The 19,846-nt window shown below is 37.4% G+C and overlaps 1 protein-coding gene across 4 annotated transcripts in view; it reads left to right on the forward strand.

Annotated features, from left to right (window-relative positions):
• Positions 1-19,846, forward strand: part of sfmbt2 (Scm like with four mbt domains 2) — a 75,117-nt gene that overhangs the window by 1,977 nt on the left and 53,294 nt on the right. For 2 of the 4 annotated variants that reach the window (XM_083528352.1, XM_083528351.1), the window contains exons 2-3: positions 10,006-10,156; positions 18,311-18,405. In XM_083528352.1, coding sequence (XP_083384478.1) covers positions 10,090-10,156; positions 18,311-18,405 — 162 coding nt within the window. In that variant the 5' untranslated portion in view covers positions 10,006-10,089. Of the gene's footprint in view, positions 1-10,000; positions 10,157-18,310; positions 18,406-19,846 lie in introns of all 4 variants that reach the window. The other 2 variants (XM_083528353.1, XM_083528350.1) reach the window with 1 other exon arrangement.

Genomic DNA, 19,846 nt, shown 5'->3' on the forward strand with positions numbered 1-19,846 from the left:
CCCCCAAATAAAAACCCAGAATGCATTATATGAATATACGAATAATTGATGAAATAAATGACCCGGGAAACCAGTGTTAAGATTTTACTAAATGAGAGAAAAAAATGGAAAAATATTAAGAATGCAAACACAGAAAATGTGCTGTGTTTAAAGGGTTTAACGTAAATGCCACCTGTAAAGGACACCCTCTCCACTCCACCCCCACACATGATTGCTACTGCCTTGCAGACTGTACACACATCACACATACACACACACACACACACACACACACACACACATACTTACCCCTCCCTTCACACCCACACACCCACTATACACACACGCACACAACTTAATGCTTTGCCTGTAGAATAACTGCATTTTTTCTATTGCAACAAACCCTTAAATGCATATAGATTAATTTTTATTTTTTTTAATTTATTCAATTCTTATACATTTTTTATATGATTAGAATATATTTTATTACGGATAAGCGGGAGAAAATGAATGAATGAATATATTTTATATATTATGTAAACATATATTTTTATCACTAGACCTTTATTTTCCATAATATTTTATTTTCATCAAGCTCATAATTCTGGAGTAATTCCACCAGCCAAAATCTTCTCGTCTAATTTGCTGTCTGTTTTTATGTCTCAATTTTAAATCTAGTTTGAGTCGATTCATTTTTACATTTGGCAGATGGTTTTATCCGAGTGAGGTGACATCCAGTTCAATCCAATCCATTGCGATCCAGTCCAAGCGTGCAACTGAGCAGCTAAGGATTAAAAGGCCCTGGGATTTAAACACAGCCAATCAGGGACGAGCGCTCCCTTGAAACGAACATGCGCCGAACATAAACCGAAAAATCTCGAGGTGTGAGCAAAACACGAGCAGAGCCATCACCTGTAAACAGAGTCGAGAGATCTGTAAGAATTATCTGTAAAAAAACAATCCAACAGCCTGGTGTTTGTTTTCAAGGCCTTCCCTCACTTCTGCAAATAATTTTTACATGTAACTGGAAATGACTTACTCAGTATTTTAATAAGGACATTTTAAAATGACTATAGACTTTCTGTCCATCTCTCTTTCTCTCTCGTTTGATTTAATTGCTCGACGGCGCAGTTCTCTCACAGCTTTTGTTATAAACGACACTAATATTAACGAGTAATTCAGTAGAAAAATTATGTACAGTTTGAAACAGAAAACGGCTGCACGTTGTAACATTACAACACTCTCTCTGTGGTAATGCGATGAGGTCCACGAATCCAGTAATCAGATCGTTTGTCCTTGGGTCATGAAGATTGGGTGACTGCCTATCTTATAAGGGTTTTGGCTCAGCTTTGGGAAATTGGCAGTAATCATTTTTTGTTACATGTTCATAAAGAAATCACCCGAGCCAGCTGGTGTGGAAAGTTAATAATTGTTCTGGTTTATGATTAGGATTACTAAGTTATGTCTGAACTAAAGTTGTCTAAAAATACTATACTTCGGTTTCTACGTATTTCGGTTCGACTATAAGGTCGGCCCTCCGATTATGAATTTTGAACGTTTAATGTCCCTCTGCCTCATACTACAACATAATACTTTATAAAGTCTCAACCTTGTAGGTTAACACTTGTACCCAGAGTGGAATAGAGTACACATACTGTACAGTAAATTGATCCAAGTCTATAAAACAGTTTCCCAATCGAATGCTTTACAGTATATTTGTCTATATTAACAGTAATAAAGAGTAAACATGTTACCAATCCATGTTTCTTTCGTGCCTTAATGACTTAACCTTGCTATTTAATTATTGATGGCAAACCCACAAACGTTACACCCGCAAATGTGGAGGTCTGAGCGTATATCTTACACGCCATTAACACAGCTAAGAAGCAAAGCAACAGGCAGCCATTCATTTACAAATCAAATGAGGTATTTCTCTGTTTTATGTTGCCAGTTTGCATAAAAATGCAAATGATGCGAAATTCAAAATGATGCTGCGGTGAATCAGCAAATCTAAAAGGAAGAATCCAGTAAATTCCTAGTAGCAGTTGTGTGGTAGACAATGCTTTTTTTTTTTTTGCTCTGTTGTACTTTCCAGCTGTTTTCTGTTACTGGTAAGTTACTAGTTCTATAATTTTGTTGCATTTAAGTCACTTACAGATTTCTTTTCCGTTTGCCAGAAAACGTAACTGCTGGTAAAATTGCACAATTAGTCTGGTATAATAGGAGTATTCCATAAATAGGTTCTGCATTCCTTAATCTTGAAACCCTATAGGACACATCTACAAGAGAGACACGCTTACAAGAGACACACCCACAAGAGTCAGGAGTTTCTTTTTGAGTATTGATTTTACATTTGCATTAACATTTTCAGGTCATCTAGAGCAACTTTCATTATGTGACTTACAGACAAGCTATTGTGTGTGTGTGTGTGTGTGTGTGTGTGTGTGTGTGTGTGTGTGTGTGTGTGTGTGTGTGTGTGTGTGTGTGTGTGAGCAACGAATCTTGCAGAAAACCCGCATTATGCAAATTTCAGGATGTACACATTCACAGTAAATTGTTTCTTGTTTGCAGGTAGAGATGCCAAAATCAGATATTTCACTCGTGTCCCAGTGGAGTAGTTCAAGTAGATTATTAAATAAAGACTGGGGAAAAAAACTGTTGTTACTATGCAAAGAAAGGAAGCACCACTCTGTGTTTGCATAATTATTTAAAAAAACAACAACTCGAATTCCAGATTAAGCTCCCACACTTTGCATTCAGAGCATCTGGTGCAATCAGAGCTAATCGATTTCAAGAGTTGAAAAAAAAGAAAAAAAAAACCCTATAAAGCTTATGAAACAGGCCCTATCTGAGATTAGGTCAGATTACACACCAGATTTACACTGCCGGTTGAGAGGAACGTCACGGCACATTCTGTTTAAATAGTTTCAATCATTATGTTTTTATTTCAGAGATAAAAAAATATATTCGAATCAGTTTTTATATTAGTCGCAACAAGTTCTAGAAATGAACGGACTTAATTTCATCAAATATAACATCGGATATCTGCAGTTTGAATAATCTAAAAGAATCATGCAGTATCATACTACAGTCATTAACGTTTAAAGGAATGATCTGGCAGAAGATTTATCCTGTTTTCTTTCAGCGTCGGTGATTGCGCTTATGTTGAAGTAGTCCAGGTCACAGAACAAACAGAAATTCTTGGCTGATTGACTATGGACTGAGTTGAAATTTTTAGAAAGCATTCTTTTACTCTTCCAGGCGAGGCAAATATTTATCTGTGAGTCAGATATTACGCAGCAACTTTTGTGTCCTAAGTGACTAGCAAGAGGCACAGTCCAAACACAGAGCCGAACAGTTGATGTTTTAGATCATGTACAGCCACTATTGTGACAATGTTCCACGATTTGAACTCGCACGCGATTCGTTTTTTGAAAATAACGTCGAGGGCGTCACGCGCCATCGACTGTCTCGTCGTACGACGGACGGCCAATAAAGTTTGTGCCGTTTTGAACTGGATACAGAATCCTCGGGCTGTTTCTGCTGAAGTGCGAGCTAAAACCACAAAGAGCGTTTTCCCCATAGAAATGTCAGCCAAAACACACGCTCACTCATACACTCTCACACAGAATCTATTTACAGGATGACAGAAATTGTGTTGAGCTTTTCCCACGTGTTCCAGTTCGTGCCAGTCGACTTCATGCATAGTCATGGGGACCTGCCAAACGACCTGATCTCCATAATCAAAATCTATCAAATAGATTGAATCTAGCTGACAGGGAAGTTCTTCATCGCAAGTTGCTCCGTTTTTATTGATTGGTGTTCTCAGATCAAATGTAGTTGCACTATGGTGTGGAAAAGCTTTTTTGCGTGTACTTCTGCATTCTTTAAAAAAAAAAAAAAAAAAAAAAAAAAAAACAGAAATAGGTTTTAGTTTTTAGAAACTGCAAAAAAAAAAACGTGTTTATGCTATTAAAGCACATCAGGTCTATATAGGACTCAGTGTACAGTATTTGAGTGGAGCATGTTATATATGAAGATATAGCAATAACATATATGTTGATTTCCTCCAACGTTAGATGATAATAAAAGCTTTGAATTATGAAATGAAGTCAGACTGTTCATTATTAAAATATTCGGCTGCTAGATATTATGAACATATCTCGTTATTGTCATGTAATGAAGGCAGTGTGAGACGTAAAAAGCAGAATTTATTTAATAAGCGTAAAGATTGAAGATTCAAGAGTTTACCGTCAAATGCACAGAAAACAGGCCGTTACTGCAAACAATTAAATTGTTTCTGTGAATCCTTCTAGCAGTCTATAAATGACATGAAATATAAGTACAAAAAACAAGTAAACAATCCACTGTAAAACAATTACAAATGTAGAAAGTTCCAATAGTGCAAAAATATTGAGTGTAAATTATGCAGTGTAAACAGGGAAGACATGCTTTTGCAAAGTTTTGGTAGCTGTAGATTTGATTCCGTTTTGCTGTTTCTATTGTCTTGGTAATGCCAGTCAAACGTGTAAAAATAGCGCCAAAGTGGCTAAAAGTTATGTACAGAGGCGAGGAATTAAGATAACTTGAGTGAGAGACAACAATGAGTTTGGAAGACAAAAACATGGTCCAGGGCATAACCTTGATTGTTAAAACAGAGCTTATTGGCTACTAATTACCCATTGATCTCAGATAGTCTAAATGGCATCTGAAATCACACTGTAGTATAAAGCAGCGTTTTTTTTTGCGCCACGGACCGGATTAATGTCAGACAATATTTTCACGGACCGGCCTTTAAGGTGTGGCAGATAAATACAACCCAATAAAATGATATGACCGGCATAAAAACTGGTATTTTCTAAATATAATAATAAACGTGAATCCACTGTATTGTTTTTTGTTCATTTTGCTCACATGGGGGTTTGAATGTAGCGGTAATGTATTATGTGTTAGCGGCCGGAGCAGCTCCTTTTAGAAGGTAGAGGATGAATGTATGACATGTGACAGAAGCACCTTGACACGCATCAAGAGTGAGTCATAGACAGATGTGGCGGAGAGAATCCGGTAATTTTCCAAAATAAAACATCATTCAGAATCAGATAATAAATAAAACAGAAATGATGTAAGTTATGTATTCTTTCTGTGCGGCCCGGTACCAGTTGACCCCAGGGGTTGGGGACCACTGGTTTAAAGCACACTTCAAAATTGTGCGTATTTAAATTATTACTCAGCACTGGGTTATTTGCATTGGGTGTGTTCCTGTAATTCACCCATTGGGTTGCATAAAAGTTAATACATTATTTTGAAATCATTCACATTTATTTGTATGCAGCTGCAATTTGTATTCACACTATGCCACACTCCAGGTGTATGTTGAATTACAAATCCAGTAAATCCAGTCCCTATATGCACTGCCTTTATTGAATGCAGCAAGCCAAATCTCATCAAGTGTTCAATACCGAGTAACACAATGGCCTTAAACGAATATAATTAAAAAATGCTAATTGCACCGTTATACATGTTATCTTAATTAGACAGTATCTGGCAGGTTTTCTCAGGACATGACCGTGCTGTAAGTGAGATAATAAGGTAGGAAAAATAATGTCTGCTAACAAGGTAGCTAATGAGGTGGACATTAGTTACATAAAAGCAGCCACGGCAAGGGAGATATGCGGATGTGGGAGGCGTTAAGGAAAGCAACAGGCTGAATCTTATCTCAACAAGTTGTCTCCATTAAAAAAAACTGAACCATTTTCATATAAAATTCAGTCATGAGACTGGAATATTTAACTCCGGTACCAAAATGACCCATTTATAACACAAATATTCCAGTAAAGCTACTCGTTTTTAATGGAGGCAGTGGTTGGTTTAAAAGTTTTGTTTATTTATTAATTAATTTTTCTTTTATATTGCATGATTTTTGTGCAAAAATAAAAGAAATGTATTGAAAACTGAACACATAAAAATAGTTTATTTAAAAATGCCTTTTAAAAAAAAAAAGAGAATTTTGCATTGTTTCTTTAAACAAGTAAGTTTTCATTGTAGCTTTTTTATTGCTTGGAAAACATAATAATAGATTTCAGTTATATAGAAACCATATATTTAGTGTATGTTTTATATGTAGGATTTTGAATTGTCTACTTTTACTGCACAAATTATCAAAGCAAATTCTGTTTTGTTTCAATTCGTTTTTCATATTTCTGTTCAGATGGCAGAGAATCGTGGCAGTGGTGAAGAAATCGGATCTCTGCTCGGTTTTAATGATAGTTTAGATTCGAAGCTTCAGTATCAGAGTAAATACAGAGGTCATTGTACAGCCCGATTAGCAGAACACACAACTGTGTGTAACTCAGTGTAAATGTGTGGTAGTAGAGCTCACTCATTCTGAGTAATCAGCACCAGAATACATTTCTATTCAAATTCGATTTCCTTCTTTCCTTTTTTTTTTTTAATATTAATTTGACTTCAAGTGCAGGAAGAAGTGATACGTTTAATACACTGTCTTTTTTTTTTCACTACATGAAATAGTATGTAACATTACATTAAAATACAATTGTTTTTTTGAACCTAGCACCTAGATATATTAGCTAAGTATTCGCCAGCAATATGTCATATCTCATTATTAAGTATTTTTTCCTGCTTAAAGATGTCGTTATATGCTTGGCTGCTCATGTGTTTAGTTTTAATGAGATTGCAAAGTGAGAAGACAAAAACAATGTAGTCTGTATATGTGACTACATAGAGTAGTAGGGATGTGTATTTTGCTTATTTTGACAGCTTGAGTAATCAGAAGGACAGATGAGTAAGCGCCAGAAGATTAAAAAATCTCAGAAAATGAGGGGATTTCTTATAAAAAGCCTGTTTATTGCCTGTTATATATTTTCTTTTTTCCTGATAGCAACAGGTCTTTTTTTTTTTTTTTTTTTTTTTTTTTTTTTTTTTTTTTTAATGTGCCTGAATGTGATCCCAGTCTTCATTTATCTTCACAATACAGAATTGTGAGGTAATGGGACATTGTAGCAATAGTAGACTTTTAGGATAGCTATACATTGTATCAATTTGTATAAATTGTACTCTATTATAATTTATTAAAACTCATGGATTCGAGATTTTTGGAATTTTTTGTTCAGACTGGTAAAAAAGAAAGAAAGAAGAAAAACCTACTGCGAGCTTCTCGTGAAAACGTGTTGCGCCATGTCCTTTATTACCACTTGGATTAACCTGATGCCTAAAAGCAGCCAAATAACACATTCAGTAAGAATTCAAGCTCATGTCCCAAACTGCATTGCGGGTATTTAATAAAATGCCTAAATAGCCATTACACCATTTGTGCGCTGACATAATGTTTAGTTGGGTAGAATGTGGTTTGGCACACAGCCCAGGTATTCATGACTCTGAGGACATAGTTATCTGCTGCCGTTATCTCTTTTTCTCAGCAGCACATACAAAGTTTTACGCCGCATCGCCTCGTATTTTACATTGAAAACAGTAGCAGATTTAGGTAAAGCCGATCTGCGACTTCTGTCAGCAATGTGTTGGTCAGTAATTGTTTTCCCAGACTTTAGGCTTCGTTGTGATATAATTTATTGCGACACATATCGTGAAGGTTAACAGACTTGAAAGGAAGTCGGCTCTCATGCAGAGGAAATGCCTTTCTGAAACCCTTACAAACCATATTGCCCCCGGTTATTGTAAGGATCAATTATTTATAAATATTCAAAAATATTCAGAAAATATATGGAATATTGCTATAATACTGCTTTAAATATTACAGTGTACCTGCCAATGGTTTTTAATGCGTACTAATTTTGAAACCTTAGACTTTATAGTGTTTCGAGCCTATTCCACATTCCATAAGACTACATGGTCTTTTTTTTTCATTCAGACCTGGCAACCCCGGATACTTATATAGTAGGGTTGTGCCGATAGATGGTAGGAGGTCTATGGTGATTTCAAGGCGATATTTGGCTCGTTTTGCATTAATGCATTAAATGTTTTCATTTCATTATTAAATACAAAATATTATTATTATTATTGTTATTAATATTATTAATAATACTATATGAACTTTAATTAATTTGAGCAGCTATAGCCTACCGTTCAGATCAACAGCACCAAGAATTCGCCTGGTAGCTATTAAAGTTTTCATTATTTTCTGTAGTAGGATTAGGCTAGGCTATATTCGCATATTTTTAGAGAAACAGCAAACTAATAAATTAAGATTTGTTCGTTGGCACACCATTATCAGCACCACTATCAGCATAGTTTGAGGTAGATAGAGCTCTTGTCGTCTCAGCCAGCTGTGAGAGAATGCGCTGTTAATTAAACGACAGATGCCAAAAGCACGTTCAGTTCTTGCCTTTTTCTTCCTAATTCACTACCACATTCAGGTTATGACCAAAAACAGTTCAGCCATGGCCGTTTGACCCCTCGTATCCACCGCCGCAACAATATCGGCCCTGTTGTCAGTAGTGATGCAGGAAATTTTTTATCTCTTCTATGTCCCAGTCATGGACAGTACATCTGCAGCGTAGTTTTCCGGGATGAATGTTGTTTCGAAACATTTCGCGTTCAGTCCTCCAAAATATAATGAACTGTAACAGACATGTAGGGGGTCATATTTATACTTGACCACATGGTTTCGTTTTCTAAAACTTTCCCTTTCAACGGTGTGAAAGGAAACCATCTCTTTCGCGATATACTTCAAAATATCGCTCAGCGGGGTGGCGAGAACGCGAATGTGCGAACCGGTTTGTCATTCGAGACTCTCTTCCTGACACAACTTTGGTGCGAAGTTTGCAGATTGCTCGAATAATGTCCTCCGGCTCGCCTTTCGCATCTGGTTTAAAGCCCAAAAATCGGCGACGTGACGTTTATTTTGTTAACCAATTATGGACAAGGAGTCAAATTTCCCAAGATAAAAAATAATGTAAACTAAGTAGGGTTTTACAACTTGAAGTGTTCTTTTATTTAATGCAGGTTTCAGTATATAATGGCAGGTTATGGTTGACTAAGTCTACGTTTTGTCCAGTGTTTTTCTCTCAAAGCATCGCAGTGCTCTTTATACTGATTAGTGTATCTGAGTGTAGGAGAAATAAATAAAATTCAAATAAAGCTGTAGCATTCGGAGGCTGAGGTTATTACAGAAATTACAAAAGTAGCCCAACGGTGTTAACACTTCACACACTCATTTAGCCATTAGAGGGCTATCGTCAGGTCCTACACAATCCTACACAGGCTACACATAATGTCTTGTTCTGTGCTGTTTGTTTGTTGTGCTTTGTTTGCCTTGATCTTATCAATTGTTCTCCGTTCTGTAGCTTAGATAAAGATGCTTCAAACCTGCAGTATTCTGTGTGTAATCGTTTGTGTATGTCGGTTTTGAGGAGAAAACTTCCTACAAAGTAGTGTTTGTTTATTTACGGTTTATTGTGCTGCCTTTCTTTATTATCCACTTGCTGGCACTTATTATCTACTTATTTCTACAAAGAACAGGCCTAATATTAAAAAACAGCATGAGCACTATCAGAATACACGAGATCACATAATTGAGCAGTCAAATGAAAAGAAAATGAAATTTAAGTTGGAAAACCATCACTGTTTATACTACACTACATTTACAGCATATGATAAAGTAAAATGTATAGAAACAAGACATGATTTACTATAAATCTCTCTCACTCTCTTTCTCTCTTTCTCTTTCTCTCTCTCTCTCTCTCTCTCTCTCTCTCTCTCTCTCTCTCTCTCTCTCTCTCCTCTCTCTCTCTCTCTGGAGTTGAAGTCTAATCGGTTCCCATTCCTGTGTTCCTGTATTCCTGTATATCATAGTTCCTATGATGCAATAATATCTGCAGCATAATCACATTTCCACACTCTGGATGCCTATCAACTTACAATCTTGTCTTTCTCTGGGAATATCATGTCGAATCCTTTTCAAGACACACTATTAACGCTTTTGCTCTGCATTTACATTTGAGGATTATTATTGCTTAACTACGATATTGACCCTGTGTTTTTCAAGCGCAGGCCTCAAATCACTGTGAGTTGACAAAGTGGGAAACGGTCATCAGGACTCAACGTCTTCAAGGCAACAGCCTTCACAAGGAACCAATGATGACATCTGCAGGGAGGAGCACCCAGAGCCCATCCAATGGAAGAGCAGAGCACGGGCACTCAGGTAAGACTGAATCACCTGCACATATACCGCTTTAGTAGTTCTTATTACTACTAGGCCTCAAAGCAGCTAATGATGCGATACGACTCGATTCACCCCTATTACAACACAACGCGACTCAATGCAATACGTCACAATGGAAAAAATATGATGCCATGGTACTGATAGTTCACTTTTATTTCTTTGGTTTAGACAGACAGCAAATCATCAATTTACTTAAGCGCCTTCTGACCTCTAACACACGACCCTTTCACAAACAGGCCTTTGTAGTGCGAAAAAAGCTAAAAATAAAAAATGTAATAAAACCAGATGTTCTTTTCCTGTTCGGTCCCCAGACAGATGCAGCTCTATATGTTATACGTCTGCATGTTAATCTGTATTGTATGTCAGCGGTCCCCACCCTTTTTTTTTTTTTGCTAAGGACCGGTTTAATGTCGGACAATATTTTTCACGGACTGGCCTTTAAGGTCTGTTCAACACAATAAAATGATATGACCGGCATAAAAACTGGTATTTTCTAAATATAATAAAAATAATGAATCCACCATGTTGTTTTTCATTTTGCTCGCTTGGGGGTTTCACATTAGCGGTGATGTATTATGTGTTAGCAGCCGGAACAGCTCCTTTAAAAAGGTAGCGAATGGTGGTAAGACATGTGACCGATTCTTGACATGAATCAAGAGTGAGTCATAGGCAGATGTGGTGGAGAGAATCCGGTAATTTTCCAAAATAAAACATCGTTCAGAACCAGATAATAAATAAAACGGAAATAATGTAAGTTATGTATTCTTTCTGTGCGGCCCGGTACAAATTGACCCACGGACCAGTGCAGCTTATATAATAATAATATATATAAAAGATATTATAAATAACATTATGCTATGCTATAATGTGTTCACCAGATCACCCATTCCATGTACATGAGGTTTATTATTTCCGTGCTGTATTCGTAAAAGCAGGTTATAAAGATATCTTTCCTGCGATTTAGTCTGCTGTCTCTTGTATGATACAGTGTATACAGTAAATACTGACTTATTTATGTATTGTTCATTATCATCTCTGCTGCTATGAGTCAATGCAGAACCACTTTCTTGTCTCACGTGAAGTTGACTGTTTGTCAGGTACTGCTACTGTCGATAGGCGTGGTGTGTACCACTAAAAAGATTGAGGTGTCCGTCTGTCCTTCAGGGATGAATACGTAACCTGAAACTTCATCCGATGTATAAATAAACAGTTCAAGCAACCAACCACTTTAAAACTTCAGAGTTGATCCAGTGCACTGTTTTGAGCTCAGTATTCAGTATTGAGCTTTTTTTAATCTGAAAAAACAAACCCCCCCCAAAAAAAACCCACCGTCTACTTGTCTGAGACGTATCCAGAGGCTGTCACAAATTTCTCTCACTGTCTCTGCTGGTTCTCCATTCACTTCTGTTTCGGTGTTGCTTCTCACACTGCTGTCATATCATCGGTTTGTTTCCTGTTGAGGTTACCCGTCGCCAGGCTCCTACTGATTGTGCATTAGGGTGCGTTAAGTTACATATTCATCATATTTACACTTATCAGGTTAATCAGGCAGAACATAATGACATCACAGTATAACATTATGACCGGTGAGTGAATAACACTGAAGAGATCATCATCAGGACCTGTTAGTGGGTGGGATATATTAGGTAGAAAGTGAGAATATTTTCCTCAAAGTTGATGTTTTAAAAGCAGGAAAAGTGGGCAAGTGTAAGAATTTGGGCTACATTGTGATGTCTAGACGACTGGGTCAGAGCATCTCCAAAACTGCAGCTCTTGTGGGATGTTCCTGGTCTGCAGTGGTCAGTATCTATTAATAGTGGTCTAAGGAAGGAATAGTGGTGAACCGGCGACAGCGTCATGGGCAGCCAAGGCACATCCATGCACGTGGGAAGCGAAGGCTGGACCGTGTGGTCTAATCCAACAGACTAGCTCCTGTAGCTCAAATTACTGAAGAAGTAAATGCTGTTAATACTCCACAGGTCAGAAGTGTTTCAGCAGCAAAAGGGGGAGAAAACACAATATTCGGCAGGTGGTCATATTGTTATGCCTGATCGATGTATGTAATAGTTAAATAAATAACAAATTCATATGGTATTTATAATAGTAATATGATGTGCACGCCATTGTGTTTAGTTATGCAAGTTTCCCCTCTGTGGTCCGTGGAAAAAATTGTTCTCTGGGCCCCTACAGCAGACTCAAGTACACTTTGTTTCAATGGGAAAAAAAAGATTAACACTCATTGAACCACAAGCCTTTAATACGTCATTTTGGGCCTCATTTAGACGCATACATTCTCCGCTAGTCAGTGGTTGAATGAGTGTTTTTTGGTTTTGCATAGAAAAGAAATCTCATTCTACTGAGCAGTGTCCGGGGGGAACCGACGAACGACCACCAGACTTCTCCTCTCCTAGTGGTGATGGCTTATAACCAATTGCTGTGTAATTTGGCATTATTTGCATTTGTTATATTTAATTTCTAGCTGTCGCTGGCTAAAAATGTATTCAAGCCGATTTGGAATAATCACTTGGATGCTCTGATTTATGAGGAGAGACTTAGAATCGAACAGGAGGTCAGAACCGATGAAACAGAACACCTGTGCTTTTTCTATTACAAAAAACCCAGCCATCCCTGAAGCAGAGGTATGTGCAAAGGAACAATTTGTGTGTGTGTGTGTGTGTGTGTGTGTGTGTGTGTGTGTGTGTGTGTGTGTGTGTGTACCCCTAGGCTTATTATAGCCCTGTCTGAGGTGATGTCATGACCACTGTAATGATGTAACCAGATTATCGGTGTAAGAGAAAGACAGATAGAGAAAAGCAGAAGTGGTAATTTACCTAGTCACTTGCTTACGCGCCGAAGAGTGTGATGCAAGCGCTCAGCAACACTGTGGTCTATTACTGAGAAAAGAAACCAACCATAGCATTAAGTACTTGAAATGCTGCACTTTTTTATTTCAAAGTATCTTTAAATATAGGCGCTTTTCTGGTACACCATTGTTGCACTAGCTCTTCATCATAGACATGGATGTGTAATTTATAATGTTAGCATTATTATAGTGACATTAAAAATAATTGTGGCCATGGTTTAAACTTAATTTAGATTGAATTAGGAAAGCCTGAAATAGTATATGTGTGCACATATATACAGTATGTGTGTGTGTGTGTGTGTGTGTGTGTGTGTGTGTGTGTGTGTGTGTGTGTGTGTGTGTGTGTGTAGTGAATATTGCACACCTCAGTGTTCGAACAAAACACCAAACCAGAATATCTCACCTGTAGCAGCACTTTGGTCAGATGACGCAGGGGAAAGAATAATCAACACAGACTGAGTACAGAAAGACAACCAGGCTGTAGGTTTCTAACAGAGCTTATATAGTACAAGGTGAAACCAGTAGATTGGACAGAAAGTTCAAGCTATGATTTAATCCTCAATCACTGGTGCTGTTAGTTTGTTAGTTAGTTCGTTAGTTAGTTAGTTCATTAGTTAGTGATCTTTATTTAACCAGAATAAAACTCACTGAAATAAAGTCTCTTTTACAGTGATACAGTGACTAGTGATCTAGTCAAGAAGACAATAGCAAAAATAGGAAACAACAATAAGTGGGGAAAAAAATCTATTAAACCGAAGTTTTTAACGGTTCTAACCTAAATCCTAATTAGAAGATGCGGCACGACTCGAGGAGGAATCATTCAAACCTTGGCAGCATTTTATCATATTATATTAAATATCCCACTAACAAGATGGAGTCAAAGACTAGTAACTGGTCAGAAGGTGACTGTGTGGATTTATTGTGGCATTTACAGTCTAATAAACTGAAAGGAATTTCTTTTATGCATAGGCAGCATTTATTCCTGGTATAACTATACAGCTCAGAGTTGTTCAAAGCTACGCTCTCATAGGGAGGAATAAAGATCAGACTTCTGCAGTCTGCCTAAAACAGAGTGTGTCTCAGTTACATGCAGGTGGGATCTGTTTTATTGTTTGGCATCAGTCAGTCTAAGTCCAGCACCACTGTCTAACAGTTGAATCTAACCACAGCAGTGATTTTTTTATTTTATGATTTCAATTGTGAAAACAAAAAAAACACAGTGATACTGTATGTTAAATTTGTACCAGCACCACACATATCAGCTTGCCAGTACCACTGAAGCTGTCGCAAGAAGCTACAAATGACCATCACAGCAAGTTTGTCTTTGATTCAGTGAATTAAAAAGAAACATGAAATCATATGTTTACCTCAAACATCCAGGAAATAAGATTTCCTGCTTCATATGACAATGCTAAAATATCCTTTCTATCTGCTCAGTGTTGTGGGAAGGGCATGTACTCGATACTGTACCTCTTACCATGACTAATAGATCTGGGCAGAAGCTAGGCGTACCTGATTAACCTTTAAATACAGACAACAATTATAATGAATCATGCTTAATTCCTGAGCTCACTTCAGTTGAATTCAGTTTTCAACTTGAAGTATTTCTGCGATCACGAGGCAGGCGAGAGACCTAAGAGAGACGTAGCTAGTCGAAATTTCACAGTATGTTTCGCAGTATTGCTCACAAACAGCTGCGAACACAGTAGTTTTGCTTTTAATACTAAAGTGCTTGATGATTTATACGGTGACTGACAAAAGTTTGGAAACACGTACTCTTTCATGGCTTTTGAGGGACACCTGCATGTTTTGTTTACATGCCACAAACCAGGTAATTTGATAGTATTAAGATTTAATTTGACAAAACAAATACATGAATGTGCAAATGTTTTACTTCATACTTCATTCATTAAAAGTTTGCTTAGCATGGATACCAACTTTATACACTCTTAGCATTAGAAGGCATATTTTTTTTTTATGGTTGGAGATTTCTTTCTGACCTCGCGATCCAGTTCATCCCAGAACAGTTCCACAGGATTTAGATACAGTGACTTGGCAGACATCCCATGATAGATACCATTCTAGCCTAGTGTTTGCTTTGAGGTATGCTTAGGGTGATTGTTTTGTTTAACGGTGAATATAGTTTTAGTTAGTCGCAGTTCAGATGGATTTGCATGGTGTTGAAGTGCAGAATGGGAGCCATGTTGGTTTAATATTGCATTATATACATGATATAATGAGTTAATTAAGTTAAATTGCTCTGTTTGTCTTAAAGAACATGATTAAAAGACTACATTTCATTTACAAACTTTTGCCAGGCACTGAATATGATGATTTATAACACTAGAAAGTATACATTTTGCCTTTTATAGAAGGGAACCGAAAAAAGCAAGAAAAAAAATAAATTACCGTATTTTTTGGACTATAAGCCGCTACTTTTTTCCCACGTTTTGAACCCCGTGGCTTAAACATCTAAGCGGCTATTTTATGGATTTTTCCAGGGTTTTTTCACGGTTTACAAACTTCAAGCCAAAAAACTGAGCCACATAACATTAGACCAATGAAATTTCCGAACGGAAACGAAAAAACGCACCTCACCTGTGTTCTGAGCTGCACGGCATCGGGAGAAAAAACTTTCACCGGTGTTGATTTTTAAATGCAAGATGATGCCAAAAGATAAACTCTCGAGGGTAATAGTTGTAAAAGGAAGGAGAAAGACAGTGAACAATGACGTTCTTGGTAGGCTTCTGTTTAGATACAAGCCGTTGTAACGCGTTGAGTCTGGGTGAAGGGAGAGCTCGCTAACTCCAGTTGCAACAGAAATCATATAAGCACAGACAGGTTTCCAAAACTCGTGCTTTTTTATTTTTCTTGGCAACAGCGTTACGGTTTAGTCAAAGAAACTTAGAAATGAGCATCAGAAAATAATGAGGACATATTCCTCGGTCTTGCACACATGCAGTAATACCGGAAAAAAGGCGGCAGGCTATTCCCAAAATGCCGCTCTGCTCTTAAAGGAGCCACAACATATTTCACCCGTTACACCGTGTAACAGACACTGTCTTTCATTAAAGCCTGTGTAAAGTTCATTAGTTTCAGTGTAGACACCTGCGGCTTATAGACAGGTGCAGCTTATTTATGTTTAAAATAAAAATCTTTGTCAAATTCAGTGTGTGCGGCTTATATATGGGTGCGCATAATAGTCCGGAAATTATGGTATGACCATTTTTTACAATATTATTATTATATCTTCCCATCGCTTAGACCTTAGTGAAAATTAGGATTTATTAATTGGCGGGAAAGTTGTTTTTATACAAATGACCCCAAATAGATTTTCAGTGACCCTAAGCCCCAGCCTGCATATTTTTTTTATTTCCAGATTTCTAATTTGTAATGTGTTTTACATTTTGTTGCCAATATATTATGTTTATGAACCATAATGAACCAATGGAAAAAAAAGGAATATTCCTTTCACTGAGTCTAACGGGAAAGGAAAACTGCCATTTCTTGACTTTACAGGATGTTTGAATCATATTTTACAGTCATATGACTCCAAAAACTTTATGAAAATTCCCACAAAGTGGTGGAATATGGCCAAAAGCAAAAAAAATATATATATATACTTAAAGTGTGACTTTGCTGGTAGGTGCAGAAGCAGTGGCACCATGAGCAGCATTGTTCACATACTTGCCTGCCTATCTTATATATATCTTATGGACATTCCCTCGATTGCACGTCAGAGCCACAACATACAGTATGTGCCCTCCAGGGTTTTATGTTTCAGTGACTTCCTAAACAATGAACAAACTGGCGCATTCGGTTTCTCTTTAAAACCTTTCCACTGATGAGCTGATGAGCTGCATCTCAAACGTAAAAACTCAGATTTCAAATGTTTAACCAAATCTAGAAAATCTAGAACATTTATACAAAATGCAGACTCACAGTGAGTTTGAAGTCATCTTTAAGAATTTAAATGCTTATTGTAATAGGAAAACTGGTTAGTGTTAGCTGTTAGTAATGTATATTTTTGCCTATAGATATGTATTCAATTATTCCCAATAGACACTTGTCTCCATCTTATAACGTTTCTCTCGTGTAGCTTATTCTGAGGCCCTCTAGAAGGCGTCTAATCATGTCTGCATTTTCCCATCCTTTGATTGGATAGTCAGAGAGCGCTAGCAAACTGAGGAAATAGTTCGTTGGGTTTCTTGCTTTCATTCTTAAGATGCCTGTCTGTGATGCAGCATTCTGTTATACTGCGTTTTTGATGGTTTCCATAGCCGTGGCGTCGTAAGGATAGTATTAAGCGGTGGACTGATTCAGGTAAGGCACCACCGAAGGCCCGGGCGTGAAATGCACAGCCCGTGACTGCATTTCAGACATGAGGCCAGTTTGTTGAGTCAACAAATTTTTATCTACACCCGTGACATGATAGCGGCTAGTGGCACTTGTTGTTAATGTTCATTTGTAAAGGCAAATAAAATAAGCAGAAAAGTAGATCATGAGTTTTTCTCATGACCCTGTTTGAGAAATTCCCCCATCTCCCTCGGTTACGCCACTGGACCTACATATTATGATCTTGTCTTCAAACATTTATTCATTCACCTTTCGGAAGGGTTTTATCCCGATCGGGGTCACAATGGAGCCGGAGCATGTCATGCTTGTGATGCTGTGGTACACACTGTGTGGGAACATTTAAAAAAACTTATTACAACAGGAACTGTCGAATGTGGAACGAAATACAAATGTAAAAAAAAAATTCCAACAATGAGCCCGAATCCAGGGGATTTATCATCGCAGTCCACTGCAGTTCCTTTCCAGAGTGAGTGACTAATGCTGAGTGTCACAGTGGCGCATCATGAGGTTTAACACTTGAGTTTAAACATGCGTGGTGTGCAGCTTTTGCACTGCCCACAATGCTAGTGCTGTTTAGTGAAAAGAAGAGAGATGTGAACAGTTGGGGAAGTTCAAAAAGCTTGTTACGGGTAAGCAGTAGCTTATAAAGATAGCTCTTGTGTTGTCACTGTGTTGGCATCATGTCTTGCTCTTCAGATTTCTGCTTTTCTCTCTCTCTCTCTCTCTCTCTCTCTCTCTCTCTCTCTCTCTCTCTCTCTCTCTCGCTCGCTCTCTCTCGCTCATTCTTTTCACTGTATTTATTGATATAATGTAAGATAGGTCTCGGTTTCCTTGAATTCTCTCTATATACACTCTTTCTGTTTTTTGTTTTTTTGTCTATCTATAATTCATCGTTTATTTTTTTTCTCCGTCAGATATGGAGTGTGGAGAAGAGGAACTGGACTTTAACTGGGATGAATATCTGGAGGAAATGGGAGCCACAGCAGCCTCACACACCTCATTCAAACATGTAAGTTGTGACAAATCACACAGCACCCAAGGCAGATCGCTGCAAAGCCATGGCTCACCCCAGACACACACATGTCAGATTAAGGAGGAGAGAATGGTCAGCTGAATTTGTCTCAGTGTAATCCAGGATCAGATCTAAACACATACGTGCAAAGGAAATCTCGAATCGATTTTCGAAACACTCTTTTAGTAAACTGAAATTTTAAAGAGCTATTGTTCTCCTTAATTTAGGAGGTTTGCTATTGGCCACTGCGTATACACTGAAGAGACGTTTTATTAGGAACACCTTACCGCTCTCTTTACACCCTGACCCCTATATCAGCTATTCCTGCTGTCAACTTTAGTGCACTCTTCCTTCCTGTCGAAATTATCTGTAGAAAAAGACCACAATTTCTCCATTACTAACCAGATAATAGGTGCATTTCAGCATCATAACTGGTTCTATTATTTGTATTTAATTTGCACAGCACACATTGGGGTTAATGGTTTGTGGTTTTGATGCGGTTTCTTGGTCATGAACTGTAAACAAATAATAAACTTGTAAACTAAAGAACAAACAGCAATAGTAAAAAAGCAAATAGTAATCAATTACATGGAAATACACAGACCTGAAACGATGGACCGGAAAAACAGTGTTACAGTTGAAGCATGGGCGATGCACAGTGCTCTGAGAGGATTTGTGCGAGTACCTTTGTTGTTGTGCTACAGTCATTTGTCATTTAACATTTGTTGTCATTATACTCAAAAAACAAAACAACAATATGGCTGTCAAAATTAACGTGTTCACCAACACAAATTCGTTTTAGCTGCACAAATTTGATTAGCGGGAAATTGACGCAGCATGCATTTCCGTTTGACCATTTTTATTAAACATATAAATAATAAATAAATATATATAAAAGTGCCGAAAAGAAAACACACATGCAACACATGCAACACACATTTATTCACAACGTCCTTTCTTTAATCACAAATACATAGGCAAAGCTCCGTTTGGTGTCCTGATGATTTCCGTATTTAAAACAAAAAACAATAATTACAAAAAAACATTTACAAGAATATTTTGTCTTCATGCTCTATATTGAGTTTGGTTTCACTAATAATAAACATACATTTTCATAAAGCATCAATATTTGTTCATGCGCATGTTGATTAAAAACCTAAAAACATTTAAAAGTTTTTCACACAAGCTCCGCTTTGCATAACTTGCAGATTTTACAGTCTTCTTTGTTGTGTTTAATATAAAATGCTCCCATGCCTTGGATGATTTGGGAGGAACACTTGTTCCTGCTGCAGGTTGATCTGTAGTCTCCACCATTTCGCAAGTGGCTGCTATCTTCCCGGTACACTAACCCGTAACATACATATATATATATATATATCAGCGGTGTAACAGTACACAAAATTCGTATTTGTATGTACAGTGAGGAAAATAAGTATTT

Source organism: Silurus aristotelis, assembly GCF_946808225.1.
Source record: "Silurus aristotelis genome assembly, chromosome: 24".
NCBI lineage: Eukaryota > Metazoa > Chordata > Actinopteri > Siluriformes > Siluridae > Silurus > Silurus aristotelis.